General features: G+C 47.1%; 7 protein-coding genes across 7 annotated transcripts; 3 read left to right on the top strand and 4 right to left on the bottom strand.

The window, feature by feature from the left end:
* Positions 1-1,683: 1,683 nt before the first annotated feature.
* On the bottom strand, positions 1,684-4,002 carry DFJ58DRAFT_462027 (uncharacterized protein). The gene is made up of 4 exons (XM_041380503.1): positions 3,763-4,002; positions 3,435-3,714; positions 2,671-3,357; positions 1,684-2,617 (listed from the first exon to the last, which is right to left on the bottom strand). Exons 2-4 carry the CDS (start codon positions 3,528-3,530, stop codon positions 1,823-1,825), a joined length of 1,578 nt encoding a protein of 525 aa, XP_041242289.1. The 5' UTR covers positions 3,531-3,714; positions 3,763-4,002; the 3' UTR covers positions 1,684-1,822.
* Positions 4,003-8,186: 4,184 nt separating this feature from the next.
* DFJ58DRAFT_842805 (UPF0187-domain-containing protein) lies at positions 8,187-10,309 on the top strand (the record flags this gene model as incomplete). The annotated part of the gene is made up of 11 exons (XM_041392877.1): positions 8,187-8,419; positions 8,479-8,618; positions 8,681-8,864; positions 8,959-9,301; positions 9,359-9,413; positions 9,464-9,545; positions 9,599-9,647; positions 9,705-9,761; positions 9,815-9,860; positions 9,977-9,996; positions 10,088-10,309. The coding sequence occupies 11 exons, from the start codon at positions 8,187-8,189 to the stop codon at positions 10,307-10,309; spliced, it is 1,431 nt and encodes a 476-aa protein (XP_041242288.1).
* A 546-nt stretch (positions 10,310-10,855) lies between these two features.
* Positions 10,856-11,796, bottom strand: DFJ58DRAFT_842804 (uncharacterized protein; the record flags this gene model as incomplete). Its single annotated transcript, XM_041392876.1, has 4 exons — positions 10,856-11,008; positions 11,075-11,233; positions 11,357-11,488; positions 11,593-11,796. 4 exons carry the CDS (start codon positions 11,794-11,796, stop codon positions 10,856-10,858), a joined length of 648 nt encoding a protein of 215 aa, XP_041242287.1.
* A 1,548-nt stretch (positions 11,797-13,344) lies between these two features.
* Positions 13,345-14,275, top strand: DFJ58DRAFT_795635 (uncharacterized protein). The gene is made up of 6 exons (XM_041390539.1): positions 13,345-13,420; positions 13,472-13,487; positions 13,542-13,584; positions 13,641-13,649; positions 13,698-13,735; positions 13,783-14,275. The coding sequence occupies exons 2-6, from the start codon at positions 13,477-13,479 to the stop codon at positions 13,934-13,936; spliced, it is 255 nt and encodes an 84-aa protein (XP_041242286.1). The 5' UTR covers positions 13,345-13,420; positions 13,472-13,476; the 3' UTR covers positions 13,937-14,275.
* On the bottom strand, positions 13,803-16,358 carry DFJ58DRAFT_746739 (uncharacterized protein). Its single transcript, XM_041387485.1, has 7 exons — positions 16,226-16,358; positions 16,080-16,177; positions 15,901-16,030; positions 15,123-15,827; positions 14,450-15,069; positions 14,328-14,397; positions 13,803-14,275 (listed from the first exon to the last, which is right to left on the bottom strand). Exons 3-7 carry the CDS (start codon positions 15,997-15,999, stop codon positions 14,240-14,242), a joined length of 1,530 nt encoding a protein of 509 aa, XP_041242285.1. The 5' UTR covers positions 16,000-16,030; positions 16,080-16,177; positions 16,226-16,358; the 3' UTR covers positions 13,803-14,239.
* A 475-nt stretch (positions 16,359-16,833) lies between these two features.
* DFJ58DRAFT_795624 (glycoside hydrolase family 61 protein) lies at positions 16,834-18,613 on the bottom strand. Its single transcript, XM_041390538.1, has 4 exons — positions 18,028-18,613; positions 17,828-17,975; positions 17,544-17,779; positions 16,834-17,488 (listed from the first exon to the last, which is right to left on the bottom strand). The coding sequence occupies exons 1-4, from the start codon at positions 18,328-18,330 to the stop codon at positions 17,198-17,200; spliced, it is 978 nt and encodes a 325-aa protein (XP_041242284.1). The 5' UTR covers positions 18,331-18,613; the 3' UTR covers positions 16,834-17,197.
* A 4,901-nt stretch (positions 18,614-23,514) lies between these two features.
* DFJ58DRAFT_906721 (uncharacterized protein) lies at positions 23,515-24,540 on the top strand. Its single transcript, XM_041395025.1, has 2 exons — positions 23,515-23,824; positions 23,875-24,540. Exons 1-2 carry the CDS (start codon positions 23,778-23,780, stop codon positions 24,419-24,421), a joined length of 594 nt encoding a protein of 197 aa, XP_041242283.1. The 5' UTR covers positions 23,515-23,777; the 3' UTR covers positions 24,422-24,540.
* Positions 24,541-24,779: the final 239 nt, after the last annotated feature.

The following is a 24,779-nucleotide window of genomic DNA, read 5'->3' as shown; positions in this document are numbered from 1 at the left end:
CATAAAAGCTGTTGAGGCTGGGAAGACCACCCCCCCCGTCGACATGCTCACATACACACTTGTGAAGAGGTTGGCATTGCTGTCGAGACTACATAGGTTCTCGAAGCATCCTTCAGTCACATGGGCACCTCTGGTCCTCCACTCTTGACCGAGCCTCGCGATGCAGATGACCTGCTTGTTGGTGCAGGGACCATCTCGCTTGACGACATTACTGCTGAATTTGAAGCTCTTGAAGAGATGAAAAGGACTGAAGAAGTTGAAGTGCTTACGAGAAATGCTTTTGATTTTGACAAGTTGGATCGGGTCGAACAAGGAATAATACCACAGGCTATTCTAGATGAGGTTGGGCCTTTAAGTGAACGAATAAAAGACAGTAAAGAGTTGGTGAAAAGCAGACTTTCGATCTGATCAAACTGCGCGTCTTTTAGCTAACATGCATTTGATTTATGGCTGGCTGGTCTGACCCCATGGTGCTCTGTTTATGCTAGACCAAACAGTACGCAGGTATCTCATACACTCATATCAAGTCATCCTTCCACCCGATATCATCTCTATTCATTTCTGCATCGGCGTCGTTCTACATATTGCTCGATCAACAACAGCACCAATGCAAAAGCAGAAACACTCACTAGTGTGTCGCTACGTGCAAATCGGCTTGTTCTCAGGGTAGGATGTCCGTGCCAGCTTGCACGCACTGATTAGCACCGCAGGTATTAGACGGATTGCAGCAGTCGCTATCCTTCTCGCAAAACTCGTCTTGTTGGCTACAAGTTGGCCGCCTTGCTGTGACAGACATCATAGATGCTGTCAACGCAATAATAAAGGTGAGGAAGAAGCAACGCATTGTTTGTTTGAGGTGGTATGATCTGCTGAGGTGCTCTGATGATTTATTTGAGGTGGGGTGGACACTGGTGACGGTAGGAAGATGGCTTGCTTTTATATTGTCATGAAAAAAAATTGGCAAAATGGTTATGCCTGCCAGGCGAATGATATTGCCTTCCGATCATTTCGTGGGTGTAGTTATTTTGGCGTGGTCCTGCATCGGTCATGATGTACCTGTGACGCAGCTGTGACGAGGCAAAAATGCTACGTCGACGCTATTGGCAGCTTACCTAGCCGGCCTACATTAATTTTTGACTATACCCCCACCCACTCTTCCTGTCTCTGTGTCATTTTATGTTAAACCAACTCAACGTCAATGAATGAGGTTTGACGCAGCCTTGGCCCTTGACGTGGCATGGACAATGCTGACGCAGCACGGGCGAAGCTTGATGCAGTATTGATGAGGTATGGGTGGATATGACAAACACGATATAGGCGAGGCTTGACACGCAAATAATGGTGTACCGCGTCAAAGCATTTTGATAACCAACGTTCACTGGGCCACTGTCAGTGCTACTAGAGGCAAGCACAGACGGCGACGTACTGCAAGGTGATATCATATCCTGGCCGCACGAGTCCATCCATGATTAGTACTTCACCCAGAATGAAATTTAGAAGCAAAGGAGCCTCTGATACTAGGAGGTATGAGTAGGGGCTGTGCATGCAGAGACATCATGGAGGGACCACGATTCTGGAGACGACGTCAGAGCTCGCGGAAGGGTAGACTACAGACTGGCACTATATAGGAGGAGAGAGGGCACATTTCTTCGCGCTCGCAGGATCTGAGAGGCCAGTTATCATCTACAAGAAAACCGGGTCTGAAAGAAGGGCCCTGAGAATCCGTGGAAAATGGTGCCGAGGTCCATGATGGATGATGGATGATAATCGTCATCCAAATGTATGTCGCACGACAGTGCAACTACATAGATATAAATCTACTCTAAACATCAACGACTTCAAGCTCGTTATACTCTATCGCGTAATGTGCAGAACCTACCACTTCCTGATCCCACTTCCTGTTGAGCAAATAAATTCTATCCTTATCGACCCACACGTCTGCTAACTCCGATTCAGCAGAACCAAACTTTCTGTCCAATAAGACCTCGACGTAAGGCAGGGACGTTGTCAAGCTTTTCGCAGGCCTGCCAGTCCACTCGTCGAAGTCTAGTATTGTAGATGGCTCTTTCACCACTCGTCCTAGACCCCGTCTGTTCGTCACAGCTAGCGGGCTGAAGTCCATGATGTGTAATGTATGCTTCAAGGAACCCGAGGCTGACGTGCCCTCTAACAATGCTTGCAGAATTCGATTCCCGCTAACGTGAACTATGGATTCACCTGAGAGCTCGAAAATACGAGTATTTGAAGGACCCCAGCATTCCCACGGTACTGGTGTTGCTGCCACCATTCCGTCAAGATTGAAGAAAATCCTCGTTGAAATGACGTAGGCCCATCTCGCTTCCATGGTAATACATAACAGCCGGTCTTGAGGGTCTGAAGTGTACATCGCCTGTTGGATTTGTATCTGTGGGGAGCTATCGATATGATCCTTCGGAAGGAAGCGCCGGACGTTCGGAAATGAGACGGGCATCATGAAGCACGCCAGTAATTGTGGCGTCTGCGACATATCCTCGATCGAATAGAGCTTCAAATCAGCGGCGACAACGAGCAACCTATTGTTTTCGAGAAAACAAAAATCAATTGGGGTTGGTGAGAAACTCGTTCCACTGAGGACGCTCTAGATTGAGAATTAGCTGTCGAGTGTTTTAAATATTTGTGGCCGAGACTCACATTAGATGTCGTTGAGTGTTGCCAGTCCCAAATATGCAGCTGCCACATCCCCTCGAATGGATACACGAAGGAGCATCGCAAAGCGAGATGCCTCCCAAATCCCTTAAGTTTTGCACTTTCTGTAACAAGGCACTTATCCTTGGATGCGGGCGGCACCGACAGAAATAATGTCCGTCCAGCAGCGTGGGGGTGCACGCCATCACTATCAAGGACTCTAAGGTCGATGTAGAGTGTCTCCTCGTTCAACTGGAGTGTATCATCAGTGACGGCATACGCGGTGGCGATCAGGTTTTGTGCTGGGTCCATGAACACATCGAGGCCGTCTGAGTCGGGAACTGAAAACAATGTTCCTGGAGACCAGTCGCGCTTGACTGTTTTTTGTGAAGGCTTTGGTAGTATCGGAACGATTGTGGCCATGTCTTCGTCCTTATCCCACAAGTAGATATGCCCATCTACGACGAACTTCTCGTCAGAGTGCATGTTCTTCGGTAGAGAGACTGTTTCGAAAGAGTGGGCGTCCACTTTGAACCACGCGTGAGCTTTATCCCTCAAGAGTTGTAGGCGCTTAGAAACAGGAATGTTGACATTGTCCGTATTGGGGACACGGAGCAACCGTTGGCCACTGAGTTCAACGATGTACTGAAGCTCGGAGGAGGACATGTACGTCTGGCGAAGGGCCTTACATACCTACAAGACAATAATCATAAGTATGAAAGTCCATCTAGGACAACGATAGCATCAACACGATGATAAATTGGGCTCACGGATGTACAACGAAGAATATCTCGGCAAGACAGGAAGCTCAAAATATTGAATTGTAGTTCTTCAGCAAGAGACAAAAACCCTGCGTTGGGCTTCATTTCGTGGCCCACTCTCTAAACAAGGTAAGATGGCCAACTAGTTTCGACCAGACGCGATTGAAAGATTTGAGCTGCTTATACCAAGCATACAAGGGTGGAACTTTGTCTTTCGAGTCGGCGAAGCGTTTGAACTTTGGTTCGACTGAAGGATTACTAAGCTTGAAGCTGAGGTGAGCGCTTGAGCCTTATTTATTATTAACGTGAACGTCTCGTGAGTCGTGAAGCTCCCAACTTCATCTAAATCTGAACAGAACAATATTGATTCCTTTGTTCGCGATGATGGCGGAAGACGGTTTTGCACAAGGAAGTCGCTTCCAGCCACTCTTTTCAACTACTATTTTCAACAACCAGAAATCCTCGTCCAGTCTCATCAGCAAGGCATTTGCCTTCACGAAATGCTAAGCCTTACCAGTCAAATTGGCGCAGCATCGGAGACTTCAATAAAGCAAGAATAGATGCTGAAGAACCGACGGTAAGTAAGTGACAGTACTGTTCGAGGTCACTGGTTACGTGCTTACTAAGTACAAAAAGTCGTCGCTGTAGCCCGTGTACTCAATCGAGTCGCCCATGCTTGGTACGATTCAGAACGATGCTTGTAACTCGTAATGCTACCACTCAGTTGGGCCGGCGGCACCTGCAGTCCGAACAATACAACTCCTACGCTATGTTCAGCTTGCACGTAAGATGCTCCTTGAACCATCTTAGCTGTGAGCGAGCGCATATGGCCACATCAAGTACGCAAATACTTCAATTCACTTATATCATGTACTCCTTCAACTAAGTATCGCCTCTACTCATTTCTCAATCAGCAGCGTCCTACGTATTCAAGTTGTTCGATTAGCAACAGTACTAATACGAAAGCGGAAACACACATTAATGTGTACTTGCAAACCGGCTTGTTCTCATGGTGGGCCGCCCTGGTCGGGAGGCTGGCTAGTGCACATATTGCCCTGGGGCTGAGGCGCAAAGGGTGAGTCACATCAGGTGAAAACTGGATGCAAAGCAAAGACACTATATTGACCGCAACAGTCACTGTCCACGGTGCAATTCCCATCCGGTGGGCTACAATCTGGCCGCCTTGCTGTGACAGACATGATAGATGTTGTCAACGCAACAATAACGGTGAGGAAGGAGAAACGCATTGTTTGGTATGATCTGCTGAGGTGCTCGAAAAATCTCTGAGAGCTCTAGTGACGACAGGAAGATGACTTTTATACTATCGTGAAAGGGTTTCCCAGAATGGTTATGCCTGACGAATGATCCTGCACGACGAGAAACCAGGCGGAAGCTATCCCTTCTGGTCATCTCACGAGTGTGCGCCCGTGACGCAGCTATGACGAGGCAAAATGTCACGTCAAGGCTGTTAGCAGCTTACCCAGCCAGCCTACATTAATTCCTGACTCCTACTCTTTCAGTTTCCGGGTGGTTTAAAATTACGAGACGCTTCAGGCATGTTAAACCAATTCAACTTCAATGAATGAGGTGTGACGCGGCCTTGACGCGGCATGGGTGAGGCTGACGCGACGCGCCGGTCTCATCTGCAAGGTATTCAATATCCCTTTCACGGAATACTAGGTCTTACTCGTCGAAATCGAGGACCCCCCTTTCAGCCTTCCCAAATCTGTAATAACCAAAATACATGGTCCACGTTTCAACTACCAACCATGCGCACTCATTCCCAAGACGATGTCCCATCCCCTTATCCGCTACCAACAAAAAGCCACGGCTAGCTGCTGTGCACTTGCGCCGGGCGATGACTAGTGTCCCTCAATAGGAGAAGAGTTTTTCGATGGTTCATTGTGGAAAGAAAGCTAGTACTACCGCGAGTATGAGATCTAATTTGCATGCAAAGTCGAAGTCTGTCATAGACGCTTTGGGCACCTTTAGGGTTCTATCATCCTCCGGGCCAGCTCTATGGTTTGGGTCGATCATTTCACGCCACGATAAAGGTCGCGCCATATCTGTACATCCCAGGCGAGAACCTCACAACTGTCCAAGACCCCCATTCAGTACCCTAGTTCAGTGTACCAGGACCTTGTAAAGCCCGTGAGTACCCCCGCATCTTTCGGTATCATCCATGCTCATATGCGCCCAGACAACATCGTCATATCGAACACTCACCCAGTGGCTTGACTTTCTGGTGCATCAATTTCGCACTTATCAGTCTGACGACAACTGGGAAGAGAATGTCATATCCGAAGGGGATTAAGAGGCAACTCCGGCACTACAAAAAGTTAGGCCATTTGGGTGCAAGGATGACACAAACAATGGTATGCATGATGCTCAGAAGAAATTAGGTTTGCTTGATATTCCAAAAAATAAGACATGATCTAACCGTCCACGAAATTTCGCAAAAGGCATCTTAAATATTGCTCGGTATGGCGGTACCACGGGCCACGATACGCCAACTCGGCGAAGCCACGCCCAACAACAATAGAGATGTGCCCCGCGGAACTACCCGATATTCAAATACAAAACATATTGATGTGAAGAAAATTGATCACTTCTTTCCAGTATTTCAAATACGTATGACATTAATTAATTTGAAAATAGTTTGGCTGGTCACATGAGAGACGAGCATCACGATAAACAAATGACAGCTAGCTAGCAACCGTAAGCGTTGAGAAACCGAATGAGAATGCTAGGCCAAGAGGGAGAACATCGAGAACAGACGACATTGTATTTGGGCGACAAATCTGGTACCTGCGTGACAGCACTTTTTCCAGGGCTGAGGTCCATGTGAGGTCCTACTAGTACATCGCGAGTCAATACCTGGCCACGGCATGAATATCTTCATCTCTGTATTGTGTAATATGTATCGTGAGATGACAAATGGAAAATGACATACTCACTGATTGAAGTAGATCTACCCCCGAGGTACTACGTCTGGATAATCGATAAGTGTAAATCCTGTACTCGGACATGAAATGAGTAGGCGCAGTGCCACGATGAGGGCGAGAGTGAGGAATTGACTTCAGCTATAGGGCTTGAATTCAAGTTTCAATGGAGACGCATATCTGACCGGACTCATCTTCGTCCTTTCTCGCACTTCATGCACTCGATCCCAGCGTTCTCCCCGATGTGCAGCATGATGATACAGCTGATGATGAGACTTGACGTGCTAGAATTGATGTGCTAGATCTAGAATGGCTGCCAACATACGGACCGGGTTATTATATCTGTGCTCCTGGTGTTGTATCTCTCACTCCGGGAGAGATGAGAAATGGGGGATTGCTCGGTGTTCCGTCACGGCGGCTTGGGGTGGGATCTACATGACGGCTGTAAAACAATCCTAGAATCTGACTCGATTGAAGTAGTACCCGAGCAAGCGACGAAAATAGTCTTGCGGACGTCAAGTCAGCTTATTGACATGCAATGTTAACTACAAGTGAATATTTGATTCTTGGGGAACTTGAACGGACCATTGAATGATCCTTACATCATCACCTTCCATTTTCAACAACTCCAAACAAACTAAAGGAGACCTAAAGTTACGCCCCAACAATCAGGGCGTGGCAGGATCATTCAATGTTAAACGCTCAACATCATGTGCGGTGGCACGAGACATCGTTATAATTACGCCATATCACATCTTCGGCACACGAAAGCTGCGAAGTTGTATCATATGATGCATCTTGATCTTCTGTCCAAGTCCATGGTACCATGTTATCAGTCCCTTAATTAGTTCCTTCGAACATCTATGTTGTAAGCTCGTCCAACTTCGACGAAGGACCCCGAAACGGAAACACGTCGAAGTCATCATTGCCGTTCGTGAGTACGAGAAGCTTGTCCTGTAGTAGTTGCGAGGTGGATACTCATTTTTATACGGAAAGCGAGCTCATGGGTGTGGCAGTGGATGGTACCGGCGTAGGGTCGTATTTTGGGATACCCGGCGACGATGATGCTGATAAGATACGAGCAGTACAATCCACAATAGCTGCGGGCCTGGGAAAAACGGTTGAGGCCCGAAACATTGAATAACTCCGTGACGGCGTGACCGGCAGCATAATGTAGGATGAGTTGGGCGGCGGAGGACATCGATGGCCATACGAAGGCATAGGCGCTAAAGGCGCGCCTTCAATCACCGGAGAAGGACGAGGGCAGTGAAAGTGACGGACAAGTGGAGTTTGGTGGGGGGCAATGAAACTTGATTTGGGAGTTACTAAGATGAGGATGGGATATCTGGAGAAATCAAGGGTGGAAGTGATGGGTGATGAACAATCAACCCGAGTTGTAGGTTGAGGTTTAGGTGGCGCCTCGTGGTTGCTGTTCGCGTTCGCGCTCCAGAAAGTTGACCCGTTTGTGGTCAAGAGATTTTACCGCTACTAGGTTCCTATTACTCGGCCGTGGGTGAGTCAGCTGAGGAAAATGTTGACGATGTTTTCGAGGTCTTGTCATGATTCACGTTCTCACGTACCTTGCTTTGGGGAGCCGAAGTGTGATTTGAAGTTGTTCGACGGAACCGACTCCGAGTATAAAGTCCGTCTGATAACAGAAATCGCCTCTGTCACAATCGAGTAAGCATGCATATGGGCGCCTTTCAGCGAGTATTTCAATCATGCCCTCCTCACGCGCGCGTCTTTCTTCGCCAAGGACTTCTGTGAGGTTTTTAAACTTCCCTCCCACTGGCACTATCTCCTCACGCCTCATTCACCAATGTCCAAGACTGATGATATGACTACCTTTGGCTCATTCGAGCCCACACTGGCCGTTGACAAACCCCTCACATGGTGGAAAACACTTTCGATCTTCTGGGACACGCTTTCGAGTACCGCCCTAAGTAGATGTTGGCCTGCACTGATTGTCACTGGTATCTGGTCGTCCTCAATATGCGTGCTTAATTATTACACGCACGGAAAAGTGTCGATTCAGCCGACCCTTATCACCGTGTAGGGGGCCCTTAGTACTCAGTCCCACTGAAACCATCTTTGACTGATTTTCATCGCAGGTTCGGTACCGTCCTCGGTTTCATAATATCTTTTCGGACATCATCCAGTTTCGAGCATTACAATGAGGGTGCAAAACTCTGGTCTCATATCGTGTTAAACTGCCGCATCTTTGCTCGGACCGTGTGGTTTCATGTCCCAGGTACACAAGCTCTTTTCTTCTTCGCAGAGGTTGCTCAAACGTCACAGATAACACTTTTCCAGCTCCCCCAAAGGATTGTCATCGTCCAATTGCTGATGAAATAACCGACCAGGACCCAGCGAAGACCCACAAGGAATGCGCTATGACCCTAATTGAGAAGAAGACAGTAGTGAATTTACTCGAGGCGTATGCTGTCGCCGTCAAGCACTACCTGCGAGGGGAAGAAGGAATTCACTATGAAGATCTGTACCCGCTCGTTCCCTTCCTTCTCTTCACGCCATTACTCGTTTCCCGCCATTATCCCTTCTAAAAATGACCAAATTCGGATGTTACGCCGTAGGCATACACATGACCTGAATCACGACAAATCGGAATTCTCTGGGGGCGCAGTCGCTCAAACTCACGAGGTGGCAGTGCCTGGGTCTTTGTCAAGACCTGAAAATCGATCATTTTGGACGGACACCACCACCAAAACCATTGCACCGTCTTATTATGATGCAGAGTCTCTTCTACCCGCCGAATTACCTCCTAGGCACGGCTGGCGAGCAGCCTTTCCATTTCCGATCTTCTTTTGGGTATGGAGAATCATAAGGAACCATTTTTGTAAGCTTGGAGCAGATGACGCACGTCAGAATTTCCGCCCTAGCAAAAATAACGTTCCTTTGGAGATATCTTTGTACTTGGTACGTATATCTTACCATGCACGGAAATTAACAAGGCCTAATTTTTGAGCCCTGAAGACATCTTACATTTCCGCACTGCAAACCCGTGGAACTGTGGGTGACCCAACTTTAGGTATGCTGTGGTAGGCTCATTGTCCATGCCACTGATAATTCTTCTCGCAGGTGTGCTTTTCGCGACGCTTAATGATCTCGTGGAAACCCTGACTGGGTTAGAAAGGATCCTTGCCATTCCGATTCCGTTTTCGTGCGTGATCGCTAGACGCCCGTTGCCTCTGTGGTTCCTGACTCTTTATTCAGTTATTCCTCGCACCTATGGATGATCACAATACTTTACTGTGCAGCTTTGGTATGCAGGCGTCTTTCCTCGCATACAACTAGTTGACATCGTCGTTATATGTGACAGCCCTTCCAGCTATGGTCCACACTTGAATGGTTCACCATCCCAGCGACTGTGATTGCTGTAAGGCGTATTACACACTTCCCTGTGTCGTCTTGTCTCATTTAACTACCAAGAGTTTGGTTTTCTATGGCTTTCTTGTGGCTGGGGAGGAAATTGAAAGTAAGTTCTGAAGCTAAGATGTTGCGCTTATTCATTTAACGCGTCGTCTTAGATCCGTTTGGCAAGTTGTTCCATTCCGAATGACCGATGCGATCTTACTGCCATCTATCTGATAGGTTATGACAGGAATGACTTGGTGCATCTATCTTTTTTTTTACATTTGAGAATGTATTCGCTTACCCAAGAACTTAGAACATGGGATATTTGGTGGAGAAAATCATACGTAGGTCTTCTTTCTGTCCGAAGGCGTATTTTCTCACTTCGTCCATCCAGGGAAGGAACTTCATGCTATTACAGCGACGCCAGCCCCAAACCCAGCGGTATGGGTGTTCTCGAAAGAGAACAATTTTCTTCAAGTTGGACAATATTCGAAGGACAATTCGGACAAGATACCGGCGGCCTGGGTTGACAAGGGGAGAGAGGAGATTCTCAGTGCTTTACATGGGTAGGTCGTGCATAGTTACGTCAACGTCAGTGATAGATTCATGTCTCTGCACTAGCAGGTCTCAAACCATCTAATGGAGCCTGAGGATACCATAAAGTGAATTGACAGAGAAGCCACGTCTGGAGACCAGTAGTGTTTGTACTCTTGTATATTATATATCCGAAGTGAGATAACAATCAAAGAACGTTCGGCGCATACTGAGACCTGTGAAAAAGGCAGTTCCAGGTTCGCGCGGCACTGGTTGATGCGAACACGAGAGCGGGTCTGAAGACGAAGGTTGCAGAATCGACGCCTTTAAATGGCTGTGATACTGTTGGGTTGGCGGTATATCGAAACAGCAATACGAACGTTCGGACATTAATTGGTTGCATCCGTAACATTGGAAAAAGCTGCATTTTTGACGGCCGTTTTTGGGGTTCCGGACGAACAGACCTTATAGGGAGCTTCAGGGGGCCTCGCCGTGGCTAGTCTTCTTGGTATGGAAGTTACCTCGCGTTGTTTCGTTCAAGAGGTGACATGAAACCATCCAACCCCACAGTCAGTGATGCTACTAGGACTGAAGTCGCAGAACAGAATAATCCGTGAAGAAACGTACATGTTTCTTTGATTCAGCACTCGCCAGGATACTCCTGCTATCGATGACTAATGGCGACAATGGCACAAGGTTTAACATCCATGACGAGAGATTTCCTCCACGAACCACCTAGCAGAATACCGATGGTCAGTATCATCATGGCTATAGCGAGCATTGGTTCGATGGAACACTTACCAGACGAAGCTGAAAGGTAAGGCACGACTTGCAGTAGAGGGCCAGGTCCCCCATCTCTGGCGATTGATTGATCAATCTAACCCAGACAGCGCTCCTGCGCCGTATCATTTGTGCTGTGCTATATCCCCTGCCACCGATGCCAATTCCAGGAAAATTTCCCTGCGAATTTTCACAGCTGTATCCAATATCCGAGACATTGCCAACTTCCAAGCCAGTTGGACCGTGCATTTGAGATTACATGTCAATGAGACTCCCTGGACAGTGGACAAATTTAAAATGTACTCTGTTTGTGTTCAAAACCTGAATCTGTGGTGTGAAGGTTCGCACGAGCGAGTTGGATGTTTCTAGACAATTCATATTGACTATCGGAGCATATGTGTCGCTGGGTTCCACAAAGTTAATGTAAAGAGCGAGCTGGAGAGAGGTGAATATATCAGGATAGGTTACGGACGAAACCGTGGGACTACGTACATCACTGTCATTTAAAGTTGCTCGAAAGAAAGCTGTGTTAGATCTACCGTGACCGGCTGTGTTGGACCATATGCTAACACAAACTCAAAGTACTCATATAGTACTCGAAGCGATGATTGATTGATCTTCACAGCGTGCACATTGCACACTTCCGAGTCCTCCGGCCAGACCTGGATACTTTTAAGGTCGGACAACGGAGACTGAATCAGCTCGGTGCCGCCATGTCCGCTGCCGTTGACTTTATGGAACATTGGAACTCGAAGCGGCTGTTCAACTGCTTCAGGTCAACGACTTCGGCGATCACCGACATTTCGTTGACCACTATATCAGTGACACATCTACCTAGCATGCCAAGGAAGCAACTTGTGCGCATACATCCACTCTTTTAATAATTTTTCGTATAAATGACCTTCGCAGTCTGGGGATATATCTGAGACGGATCCGGCGGGTACGAGACTTTATCAAATCTATCCAGCTCAACCCGCAATGACTCAATCTAACAATTCAAGCCCTGATCGCCATGACGGCCATAATCCCTGTGCTCTAGCGAGGAACAGAACAATGCCAGCCTTGTAATGGCACAGCTCATGAATCACCCGCCCATGTGAGGCTAACCTGCCATAACACGTTGATCAGTGATGCCAACTCGGAACATCTATGTATAGGAACTATATTACGTCTAGAACTTTATTTTGGAGTTTGATTTGGATGATTGCAGACATAGCACTTGATTGCGGGAAGGACCGCTAAACGCGGCTGGTATATAATGGACCGCCCCACATTCTCGACGTCCTCCAGTTGATTATTGCCTTGTCATGATGTATAACACTGATCTGGAGGTGCAGCAAATGTGAGTGATAACGCATAGATTGACCATATATCCTGAATATTTATAGATTGTTCTGCATATACGCCGTTCTGGCGGGAAACAGTACTAGAGTTTAGCTCTATCCTTGGTCCCAGGACGATAACACATTATTCTGAATCTAGGTGTACTGATATACGACCATATGGTGACCTTACCAGAAGAAATCGCTTTTATTTGGCGTCGTCCGAAAGCACTCTTTACAATATTATTTCTGCTCAACCGCTATATCGCTCTCCTCAGCAATATCTGTGGCTTAGTTATGGATTTTGTGCCTGTTTCAGATGAGGTTTTACAATTTCGTTATGCATGTACTCAACGTTTGGCATGCTTACAATTTATTTCTCTAGAGGTTTGTTTCACTCTGATCCTTGAATATGTATGGATTGCTCACCAAAGACTTAGCTGTTCGAAATATGGGCTATATAGACAACTGGCCATTTTCCTCCAAACAGCGATTGTTTGCAGTAAGTAGAAGTTAACTTTATTGCGAGAAAATCACATGCTGAAAATTTCAGTCATAATGGCTATTCGCACTTATGCTCTCTACGGCCGTAGCAAGCGCCTGCTTACTTCGATGGCAATCGTCATGATTGCTCTTGCGGGACTAGCTTGTGTGCGTTTAAAAAAAAAAGTTTAGACCATGGAGTTTACTGATCGTTTCTAGGCGGGCACTTTTGGACACTTTTCAGGCGATGTGGAAATCGTGCCGGAAGTTGGCTGCAATGAAACATTTTCAAAAGCGGCGTACGTCGTGCTCATCCCCGTTCTATGCGCTTGCTCAAAGGTCGTTGCAGAGCTGCCCGTCAGTGAATTCTAAGCCACATTTGCATGCAACTTCATGTCGTGACCTTATCCAATTGCAGGCATCGGGCTGGCATATGTGGCGTTATTTGTCTTCGATTTATTCATCTTCGTCCTGACAGTGTACAGAATTTGCAAAACCGACAGTTTGCTGCGGTTATCTTTGGTCACTAGGAAAAATATCATTGATGTCATATTTTGCGATGGTAAATCTTTCGTTGCATCTGTGTTACGAACATTGAATCAACCGAACACAGGTGCAATGTTTTTTGGGTGAGGTTGCTAGCGATACCGTGATTCGAGTGATTCTGACCCACATGCCTCCAGGGTGATGACACTGTCCAATATACTGAACATCCTGACGTACTACGTGAGTCACCGCATGGATACTGATGCGTGTCACAAAATGCTCACAGCTTAAATCAGATCGGTTCGGTAAGCATACAGACTCCGCACCTTATATTTAGTTTGACGATCGACAAGGTTGGCCTCAGAGGCAGTCTTTCCACATTTACTTGTTGGTGAGTGGTTAATGCGATAAACACGGACAGATTTTAAAGACCTTCAGCTTATCCGTTACTCTCATCTCTCGGCTGATGCTTAACCTGCACCAGACTATCGACACTGGCATTTTCTCCACTCCCACCCAGGACGACAGCCCAAGCCTCCCTATCATCACCACTAGGGTCGACGTAGAGTCTACGATTTCCTCTCACCATTAATAGGCTAGTATTGGATTTTGTTTCTAGATGCAAAATCTTGTTGGGAGCGGCAAGCTGTTCCTTTAGCGCTTTCCTGCACCGCGCCGGCGGTCATGAGTACTTAGTAGAAATCTCAGTTATTGTAAATCTTTGGACGTGCCCAACGTAGATGTGCTCATTATCGCCTAATTATGCTGCATATGCTCGTCTATAATACGATATATCTCTGTATAACCAATGTATAATCCTTGGCCTCTCGTCTCGCAAGTACTGTTGATGGAAGGTCAACGATCTACTAGTAGCTGTATCATAAGGTGTTTGCTCTTAAAACTCGATGACTTCAAACCGATCCATTTTATCCTGGATAGACAATAAGTACGTCGCACTTCATTGGAAGATGAGATGATCCTACGATGTCAAAACGGTCCTTCAACAAATAAAGTTTGTCTCTATCGAGCCACATCTCGATGATATCGTCATTACTGAACGTTCTGTCAGACACGACCTCGACATAGGGCATGGATGTCGTGATACATTCCTTCTTCTCGATATGTTCTACCGTAGACTGGCTCATTCACCATTCTTCCTAGGCCTTGCTGGTGGTGGCGCTTAACAGCTAATGGACTAAAGTCCATGAGATGTAATCTGTACTCCGTCGAGTCATCTATTTGTACGCCGGCTGCAGCGAATGCATACAAAGCTCGACTCCCGCTAACGGCAAGTTTGCATGAAAATTGGTGCGGGAAAGCACGAGTATTTTCAGGACCCCAAGATTCCCATGGTATGGTTGCTGGTCCTTCCGAATCAACGAAGTCAGGCTCGAAGAAAATCCTAGTGGAAATGACGAAGTGGAGATCTGGATACCGCGTGACAAGGGAGAGTAGTCGATGTTCAGGATTAGAGATCCATGTTACTTGTGGGGCTTGTATCTGGGGGTGCGAGCTGCGTGCAATATCATCCGTCGGGGTAAAGCATCGTAGGTTCATAAATGGTACGGGCCACGAGAAGCAAGCCAGCAATCGCGGTGCCTGAGACATGTCCTCGATTGAATAGAGCTTCAAATGGTCGCTGACAATCAAAAATCTATCGTTTCCGAGGAAGCAAATGTCGATCTCGTCAAAATCTGGATCTATTATTGGGCCGCTGAGGATGCTCTAGATCGAGTATCAACTGTCAAGTATTTCAACTAATTCTGATCAAGGCTCACATTGGACGTTGTTGAGTGTTGCCAGTCCCAAATCTGCAACCACCATCTGGACGCAAATGTAGGAGTGCACGGCTGATCGTCAAACAATCGTAAAGCGATATGTCTCCCAAAACCCTCGATTTTCGTACTCTTTGTGATAAAGTCTTCGTGTGTTGGCAAGTCAGAGAGAAACAGAGTCCGTCCAGCAGCTTGAGGGTGGGCGCCATCTCCATCCAGGGCTACAAGGTCAATATAGTAATCCTCATCATACACCATGTTACCATTTCCAATGACTGTGACATAAACGATGGCGAGTAGGTTTTGCACCGGGTCGATGAAAACATTCAAAACATCGAAGTCGCTTTGTGTCTGTCCGGGAACTGAGCAAAGTGAATCTGGAGAAAAATCACGCTCGATACTTTGTTGTAAGGACTTGGGTAGTATTGGAAAGATCTTGCACGAGTGCATAGATGGCTTCCAGAAGCAGGCATGTCCACTGACGATGGTCACTTCTGTTCGTGTACAGAATTGTTCTGGTATAGAGATCGCTTCGAAAGAGTGGATGTCAAGCTTGGACCATGCGTGGAGTTTGTCCCTCAGGAGTTGTAGGTGCTTTGAAAAAGAAATGTGACCACCGAAGACAGGGAGCAGTTGTTGGCCGCCCAATTCAGTGATGTACTGCAACTCGGAAGATGACATGTATGCCTGGCGAAGGGCCTTGCATAGCTGCCAGACGATCATCAGTATCAGAGTCCATCTGGGGCAACCAACGCCAATCAGTGATTGGACAGTAGCTTACGGATGTGCAACGTAGAATGTCTTGCCAAGGAAGGAAGCTTAGAATATAAAGTAGAAGTTCTTCAGGAAGAGACAGTAACTCTACTTTGGACTTCTTCATTCCTTCTCAGCTTGGTTCACTGTCTAATACGCTGAAACCTGATGTCAGCATCATCAGCAAATATAAAACAAAGAACTAACCAGAGTTTGTGTCGTCAATAGCGAGTACGATCGCGAGTAGTAGCCTGAGAGTACTTGACCGAAGAACGTGTTCGTAGTGTAGTGTCGATACCACCGTTCTGCTTGTCGCTTAAATACTTTCAGATGCGACTAAGAAACGAACGGACAAAGACATCGTGGCGGAAAAGACTGTAGTGGTGCCATGAATCAGTCAAAGCAAGAACAAGGTAGCTCTGTCGAATTGAGGTTGCGAGGGTGTCTCGAACAATGAAGACTTAGTAGTGACTGACGAAAGCAAGTTCAAAGGTGTGGTCACTATTGCTGCCGCAAAAAGGAGGTTATAACTTAGACTCAATGGTAGTATGTCACGGATACCAATAACGTCTCCAAGTCGTGCTTCAAGCCTTCGCCATGAAGCACGACCTAGACATATATTCATCCTTTGCAGGTTGCTCCGGGGGCAACTCTCGCCCCAGAATCGAGCGAGGAGGTCGATGAGGACGATAGACCGTGTGCAATACACCCAGTAATCTAATAGCTTGCTGTTGGCGAAGCCGGCATCATTATGATTATACAGTCCAATACGTGTTGTCAGGATTTCCCTGAATGTATTCAACAGGATGAGATGTTAATCAACCTGCGCAATTGTGGCAAGAGGTAGGAAGGTCTTGACTCTTGCCAGTGGCAGCTGCCCTTGTTTGGACTCCTTTGAGTTTGTTGCAGGCTGTTGAAAATGGAAGACCTCCCGCGAGTCGACAGGTGGCACACACATTGATACATCAACCATCAGTCGCATTGCATCAAGCATTATGTACATCCGGTGCAGCTATACTAGTAATAATATGCATGTTATGTTAACCATGGCTACTCATGGATAAGACCCATTCCAGATGGGCACCTAAAGTACAAATAGACAAGATATGCACAAAGCAGAACGAAACGAACATGCAACAGAGAGTGACTTGATCCAAAGGAGAGTGAACATGAGCGAGAGTGAGTTAAAAAAGATCGTGTGCGTGGATAACCGAATCAATGATGTCGTGATGCGGCACGCAGTGCCACGAGGCATCAAGCCTTGTTATATGATAACCATGAGGGAGAGGGACGTCAAGCCCACCCTCGCCAGTTAATATTCGCGTTTAATGCGCACGGGTGAGTCTCCGCTTGTGTGTCCGCTTGTTCCTGCTGTCTCGCTTGACAACATCCTCACTGGTGGAACGGCTAAGCATGCACTGCCCTGTCGCCGTTGGACTCGGGGTGGATGACGCGATAATAGTGGAAGAAGGGCCATTGGCGAAGGTTGATGTAGCCCCCGCTGAGGAACCCGATGCAGAGCCGGTGGAAGAAGGCGCAGCAGAGCTTGAGCCGGCGTCCACGAAGCTTGCGACAGGAGGGCCGGGGAACGTGTACTCAATGGGCGGGTTGTAGATCTGTGCGATGATCAATGATATATTCAAACAAAAATCAAACAAGAAAACGGCTCACGTTTGGTGTTAAGATGCCAGCATCAGTATCAGAGTAACAACCGGGGAATAAGCACTCCTCGCTCGACGTCGGGCCCTGAGTCTGGGAACCACCAATTTGAAGTTGAATGCACGCAGGGTAAAACTCAGCGCCTCCTAGTGTCATCGCAAGTTGGAGGGAGATAATCTCCGAGCGAAGCAGGTAATTTCCGGGTGCGAGAGTGCTCGGGATCGTCACGTTCGCAGGAGCTCGAGAATCTGCAGAATACATGAGTGCAAGTAAAGCAAAGTACGAACATTACTAACTCAGGTTTGCCTGATACCAGGTACTACCGTCCGCCTCGAGACCGAGTTCAGAGATCTTGAACCACTCGGAGTTCGACGAGTTGTATGTTGAACAAGAACCGTCGCACTTGGTCATGTAGTGCATTAGTGGGCCTGTGTTATGCGGCCACTGCAGATTGATGGTCACTTGTGAATCTATGGCATTGTATGAAGTCACGTACGTTAGATGAGCCGTCTGTTCCGCCGACCCATAGAATCTCGAGCTGGGAGCCAGGGTTCGCATTTCCGACCAGAGAAGCGAACTGAGCGTCTTGCCCACAGTTAAGGAACGTGTTATTAGTACCCTTGACGGGACTGTTCGTGTCGACAAGACGGATAATAGAAGGGGCAGGAGTTGCCACATTCAAGTCATTGCCCATGTAGACGGTGCCGTCGATCGTCACCTGCTGTACATAACCATGAGCTGAGACGAGAGTGGGGATGACGAGGGCAGGGAGAAACTGGGCAAGTCTTCGAAGCATCATAGAAGAGCGAAGCGTAGAGGGAAGAGAATAGATGCGAGGAAGGGCGCGAAGAGAAGGGAAAGATAAACGTTTACGATAAACAAACTCGCCCGGCGAGAGTTCAAATAAGGAGTTAGGTGGATAGATCAAAGCAGACGATTGCCCTGATTGTTGTGCACAGACAATAGAGCTTTCAGTATCACAGACCACTGGTGAGGGACCATAATAAAACGCATTATAACAGTCTTTTTATAACCTTGTTGCATGGACTAAATCAGACAATGGACAATATGTAAGATGGCTTACCGTGACATTGTGTGTCCATTTCACTATATGAATTCCCAATCGATTGATGTTTGCCCCTTTTGCGTGTTCCTCGCTTCCGTCTCATCAATCAAAGCTGAAAAGTACATGCCACATGCTGCAGGCGGAGCATGAGCGTTACACAAGTTCCGTTTTTTTCAAGCCATCGGATCAAGTCGTGTTTCTCAGCGCTCCGCCGGCGTGGTTTAGTCGTGGCATTGGTTTCTTGAAAAGTTAAAACCCTCCTACCATGGGGTATCACCTGAGCAAGCTTTGATCAGAATAGGAAAACAACGAGCTGAAGCGAATCCACAAGGAGAAAGTTGTTTGTTCGAGTCCACGGATGTTCGACTTATCAATAAACCGCTAGTTGAAACTTTCGGTCGAGTGCGGTCAATCTTTTCATTGGAGAAGGCCCAGCAGCGGATACGAGTCAAGTATGTAGAAGATCAATCGAAGGAGTTGGGCATCATGGTGTGTGTGCCGTGCGACAATGCTACCGCATTTCTCACGCTCACTACATAATGGAAACAACTCCTGGCAGGCTCTCATCCAGCATTCGGTCCCCCAAACGTTCATCGCATGCTGATCCATTCAGAGGTACAGGAGTGTACAGGCAGGCACATGTTGCAGGTGCAAACGGGCTTACAGGGACGTTGCTATCGAGATGGCAATGATGCAACAGACGTGGGCAGGATTCATGCATTTCACAGTGCAAATAGTTTTTAGATCGAAGAATGACCGACGAATCATTCAAACCCACGGGCCATTTTCACCAATCATCATGCCATCCCCATAACATTCTCCAGCGAGCGGACTTCATTTGAAGAAATGCCCGCTAGGAATGCCCACTATTGAGGCGTCGATCTAATGTCCATGGTCTTGTAACCCAATGACACTATCATTTGGTTGGACCGGCAGCACCTACAGTTTCACCAGTATAGTTCCTATGCTATGTTTAGTTCGCAACGTTAGATGCTCCTTGAAACATCTTAGCTGCGAGCTGTGCAAGCGCATAGGCCAAAATCACGAACACTAATACGTGAGTCGAATTTGTTCGCCGCGACATCATGTACCGTGTGTGGCATGCTCCGCCTCGATTATTGGAATATCCGTCAGCGTGTCTTTCATGTCGAAACTACGAGCACGGAGACTTGTCGCTTTGAAGAGGGCCATCAAGAAGCAGAGAACACTTGATTCGATGACCCCGACGCTTTCGACCTATGGATGGTGAGTGATCGACCACGTTGATGTTTGATGCTGATATAATTTATGATTTTATATCTTGAAAGGTCTAAATCGAGCTGGAGAAGCTAATGGTTCGTGTCCCAGGTCTTGTCGAGCTCCAAGGTCCAACTCGACGGTTAAACGAGACTGACACGTAAAACGGTATGAACGACTGCGTGCCTTGTCAAGTGAGCGAGCTTATGACGGCGAAAAAGTGGACAGTTGATCATTAAATGCGCGTCTTTTAGCTGGCACGCATTTGATTTATGGTCGGCCCTGCAGGTTTGTTTGCACAAAGACCAAAAAGCACATAAACACGTTATTCACTTGAAACGTCATACGCTACTTCAGCCCCATATCGCCTCTGTCCATTTCTCAAACAGTAGCGTTTTATGTCTTGTTTTATTAACAACAGCACAAATGCAGAAGCGGGATCAGGACTCACCAACGTGTCGATATGTGCAAATTAGTCTGCTCTCTCACTGGGAAGATCATAGCAGGCTTTATTGCCGTTCTGATATTACGAGGCGCAAAAGGTGAGTCATCGGGTGAAAACTGAATGCAAAGCAAACTGTTCCTACTCACAAATCCAATGCAGACCACGGTTTCACCACAGCAGTCACTGCTCGTGGTGCAACTCTGGGTCGCTTGCCTGCATGCACTGACTGGCATAGATGCTGTCAACGCTATAATAACTGCGAGGAAGAAGAAACGCATTGCTTGTGCGAGGTGGTAATTTGAGATGGGGTGGACGGTAGGAAGATGGCTTGCTTTTATACTCTCGCGCTACCGTTGTTATGTGGATGTTTTGTTACACTTTGACTTCACGATACTATCCATTATGATCTATCCGTGACTGTCTACCATTTCGTGAATCACACAAATGATAGTCACGCTGGTAGTGTTGTTGGCAGAACTCGGGGAGTTTTGCCAACCAGTTGTGCCTAGTCTAGCCACCCGTAGTTCCCACGTACGTGTACCTGATCTAATTAGATATGATAGCGACGTGTACTGACTCCGCTGAGTCCCCAGACTTTGGCGTGGAGTCCGCGCAGACTTCATACAGTCTCAGATTGGCCATTTCCTGCGTGTCCTCGCGCTAGGGCGGCTAGCCACGAGTTAATGACGAGTTTTTAACTCACCCTCACCACCACAGCAGTCTCGCAACTCTGGAATGACTGCTTGCATGCACTGACGAAAACAGATGCTGTCAACGCTATAATAACGGCGAGGAAGAAGAAACGCATTGTGTGTGCGAGGTGGTATGATCTGTCAAGGTCCTCGATTTTGGGATGGGCTGGACGGTAGGAAGATGGCTCGCCTTTATACTATCGCGCTTACCTGGACCGTTGTAGACAGGAGTCGGTTTGGCAGAATGGTAATAACTCGAGGGTTTAGGCAGAACCTATCGCGCCTGGTCATTTCGTGATAAGTTGAATTTGTGACTCCTAGTCCGAAGCACTCACCTGCTTCACTCTTTTATTTTTTCTTCATTTACTTGTACAGCTGGAAAACAGAAGTGTGCACTTGGCACCTGCTGTCGATGCTTGTGTTGATACTGCCTCTCCCTTTGCTTTGTTGTTCAGCACGTTGAGCTTGTGCGCTTCCGTTGGCCAATGGGGCGGTTTTCGGGCATGTTGGTAATTTGAATCAGTTTTCAGGATGACGTTTAAGCAGAAACTATCCGCTGTTGAAAAATAAAAGTACGTCACGGTAATTTACCTGGGCTTGATTTTGCAAAACGGCAGCACCCACCTACTTTACTAATTTACTTGTGGGGCAAGTAAAACAGACGCGCACACCTGCTGTCGAGGTACTTTCTTTAGAATTACCATGGCTCCAACTTAAAGGACAAACAAAAGCGGTGAGTTGAATAAAATGTAACTTGGTCTTTATGGGGAATCTATTAAATGCTTGATGTTCACGGTACTTTCCCTACACTGAACCTTGTCGCGAAGGTACCTTCAATGCATATCCCATTGATTTTATCACACAGACTTTCCTTTTCTTTTTCTACTGCCAGCCAAAGGACAAGTCAAGGTAACGAAAGGCCACAGTGTCACTCCAACGACAACATGCAGTGACTTTTGGGGTGCTGGTGAACATGCCGAACTAACTCCTTTAGAGCAAGAGCTTCTTCGGTATGATACGAAAGTTGTCGTAAACGTGCCGTGGACTGCGGACCTCCAATGGCTACCGTTGTGATGTCATGGGACTATTTACACAATTAATTTTGGGTATTTGTGTTTGCATTTTAGCCGTGCGTGTACACCCAGTACCTAGTCTTCAGTAGTCATGCTGATAGGTTACTCGTTAGGGTTAGTTTAGTCTAGTTAGGGGTTAAATGGTATGCCTGGCATATGATACTGCACTACAATAGTTTAGGGAGGACCAATCACTTCCGATAAGCCTGAGTTAGTGACTCCTGGTACCCAGACCATAGCCTGGCCCCAGTGGGAAGCACCAATCCCAACTGCAAGAAATAATGATGGATTGGCAGCAAACAGTATATCGTTATAGTATATACATCGAAATCATTCACCCCTGCCAGTCCGTTATATTTTCGTTCTGGATGGGCTGAATCATTTGAACTTGTCAGAGTACGAGGCAATTTCTTGTGACAGACGTTCGACAATAAGCACACCATGAGTGAGAATCTGACAGATAAACATCACCGACAGCATGAAATAGGTATAGTGCACGTTGCAGAATATGATTCACGAATGCATTGCATGTTTTTCTACGAGAGCATGTTGTAGAATGCGCGATAGCGTGGCGTAAATCTGTCTGGACTCTGGACGTCGGTGCGGTTCAGCTTCTCTAAACGGCGAGCGCTCAACATCATCAACAGATGCCGAAATCTATGGTGAGAACATGGCTTTAGAGGCTCGCGTGCTGCTGAATCGATAACAAGAGATGCGTTGACGACAGGAGGAGTACGTACTAGAGCATTGGCTACCTCAGGGCCATACGAGTTCTAAAACTCAGTAGTAAGCAACGTGCCCCGTGTTCTTGTGCAAGTAGGTAGGACAGGTGCCGTCAAGAGAAATCGTCAACGGCACGACTCAAAGGAAGATTATCACGGTACACCGGTTCGGCATCCGCAAGGGACATGGCTCCAAACTTATCACCTACAAGTGTGTACTCGGTAGCTGGAACATGATAGTTATGGAAGCCCTTCACATTGAGGATGTTGATGAACCTGTCATGCAACGAACCAGCTTGTATCGACCATTCAGCAAGAGGTCTGTCTCGGAGCGTTAACCACCGGAAAAAGCCATCACCTATTTTATTCATAAATTCCATGCAGAGGGCTACATCCATGGGGATATTCGTGGTGTTGATTTTTCTGCGAAAAACAAGACGTGGCGAGTCGCGACTGCTGGCCCCACGCCGCCCGATTTTAGATTGGGCTGGTAGGACTGGTGATCTGTATGTCATTTTACAGAATTTCCCTTCGTCCTCATGATGCGCGTGGCGGGATTGAGGTTACGGTGGAACATGACTTTGAGATGCTGGGCTTGTGCTGGGCTACGTGTTCCGTGGGCCATACGGCGAACGCCTCAGGCTCAAGAAAATGATGGACGCCTATGCTTACATAAGTCACGAGGACTTGCCTATTAAGTACTATATCCCAGCACAGCCACGCAAGCTCCTGTTTTTGACGACTACGAACGTGTTTTCGCACTCCTGATATCGAGCGCTTTAGATCCAGTGATCCTTATCTTTGTTTCCTTATTCCCGATCATTTAGGGGTGATCGAGTGCATGCGGAGACAACGAGGCAGGAAATGCTGAGCATTCCTTCCTGTGCTCTTTCTCCTACCGTGACAGCTTTGTCGATCCTTTTCAGCTGCATATACGAAGGGGGGACATAATCTCCTCTGGCTACTAAACATCCTTTTGGAACTCAAATAATTTCCAGCACTTGAAATAAACATGCCACGACAGTCGATCAAGAAGGTCGATGCTGCCTCGAAGGAACCGTGAGTCTATGAGACGAGCGAGGATAGACTGTGTAACTGACAGGTGTCAGACCCATTTGTATCATATGCAGAGATCCTATAGATGGAGCTGCAATACCAGTTCCATGCGGGCACGTCTTCGACCTTGCTTGCATCACCCACCTCTTCCAGTCCTCAGTCCGTGACGACGCCTTGTATCCACCACGATGCTGTCACAGAAACATACCCTTCACAAAAGTACGACGCTACGTCAGTCAAGCTTTAATTGCAGACTTCCGGCTCAAAGGCCGAGAAAAGAAAACGATGCACCGGGTGTATTGCTCGTCGCCATCTTGCAATCGCTTTCTTGGTGCACTCCACCAAAAGTCGTCACGAAAAGTGTACGATTGCCTAGCCCCGAGTTGTTCCACCCGTACGTGTGGAAAATGCCGTACCAAGTATGAAGGGGTTGGGAATCACAACTGTGTTATTGACGCAGCGACGCAACAAGTCCTTGATATCGCTCAAGCATCAGGTTGGGCAAGATGCCCAGGGTGCTCCCATTTGATAGAGAAGATCGCTGGCTGTAATCATATGGTTTGTCGTTGTGGAACAACGTTCGATTATTCCTGCAAGTAATAGTACCAGTGACCGAATTCACTCTCTCACTTGGATTTACACATCTATGCGCTTCCCAACATCTTTCCGGGGCTCGAAGGATGAGGGACTTCCAATTATGTATTATGCAATAGAGTTGCCTGTATGTTAGAGCTTTGACTTGTTCTTAAGAAAACACATGCAATCCAGTATGCAATTTCTACGCTTATTACAATGGAGGATGTCATCAGGGACCCGCTTGGCACGATCTCTACAAGTATCGGTTAAAACCCCGATCCTTAGTACTTAGTGCCACAATGAGATCTCGGAATTATTTACTCTGTGGGAAGTAGAGGACAGTACTTGTAAAGTATGATGTAAAACATCAGGCCTTCTGATG

Source organism: Suillus subalutaceus (genome assembly GCF_016647625.1).
Source record: "Suillus subalutaceus strain FC151 chromosome Unknown DFJ58scaffold_77, whole genome shotgun sequence".
Classification (NCBI taxonomy): Eukaryota; Fungi; Basidiomycota; class Agaricomycetes; order Boletales; family Suillaceae; genus Suillus; species Suillus subalutaceus.
The sequence above is the reverse complement of the archived record's forward strand: the minus strand, read 5'-3'. Positions and strand labels throughout refer to the sequence as shown.

Excerpts from the sequence above, each read along its gene's own strand:
- DFJ58DRAFT_795624 (XM_041390538.1), bottom strand. The coding sequence starts at position 18,330 with ATGATGCTTCGAAGACTTGCCCAGTTTCTCCCTGCCCTCGTCATCCCC. Across the intron at positions 17,780-17,827 it reads CTGGTATCAGGCAAACCTGA|ATTCTCGAGCTCCTGCGAAC; the intron begins GTTAGTAATGTT and ends TGTATTCTGCAG. Across the intron at positions 17,489-17,543 it reads CTGGCATCTTAACACCAAAC|ATCTACAACCCGCCCATTGA; the intron begins GTGAGCCGTTTT and ends ATCATCGCACAG.
- DFJ58DRAFT_462027 (XM_041380503.1), bottom strand. The coding sequence starts at position 3,530 with ATGAAGCCCAACGCAGGGTTTTTGTCTCTTGCTGAAGAACTACAATTC. Across the intron at positions 3,358-3,434 it reads ATATTCTTCGTTGTACATCC|GTATGTAAGGCCCTTCGCCA; the intron begins GTGAGCCCAATT and ends ATTGTCTTGTAG. Across the intron at positions 2,618-2,670 it reads AACACTCAACGACATCTAAT|AGCGTCCTCAGTGGAACGAG; the intron begins GTGAGTCTCGGC and ends TTCTCAATCTAG.
- DFJ58DRAFT_906721 (XM_041395025.1), top strand. The coding sequence starts at position 23,778 with ATGCCACGACAGTCGATCAAGAAGGTCGATGCTGCCTCGAAGGAACC. Across the intron at positions 23,825-23,874 it reads GATGCTGCCTCGAAGGAACC|ACCCATTTGTATCATATGCA; the intron begins GTGAGTCTATGA and ends GACAGGTGTCAG.
- DFJ58DRAFT_795635 (XM_041390539.1), top strand. Across the intron at positions 13,736-13,782 it reads CTTTCCACATTTACTTGTTG|CTTATCCGTTACTCTCATCT; the intron begins GTGAGTGGTTAA and ends AAAGACCTTCAG.
- DFJ58DRAFT_746739 (XM_041387485.1), bottom strand. The coding sequence starts at position 15,999 with ATGAAGAAGTCCAAAGTAGAGTTACTGTCTCTTCCTGAAGAACTTCTA. Across the intron at positions 15,828-15,900 it reads ACATTCTACGTTGCACATCC|CTATGCAAGGCCCTTCGCCA; the intron begins GTAAGCTACTGT and ends ATCGTCTGGCAG. Across the intron at positions 14,276-14,327 it reads TGAAGGACCGTTTTGACATC|GATAAAATGGATCGGTTTGA; the intron begins GTAGGATCATCT and ends TTGTCTATCCAG.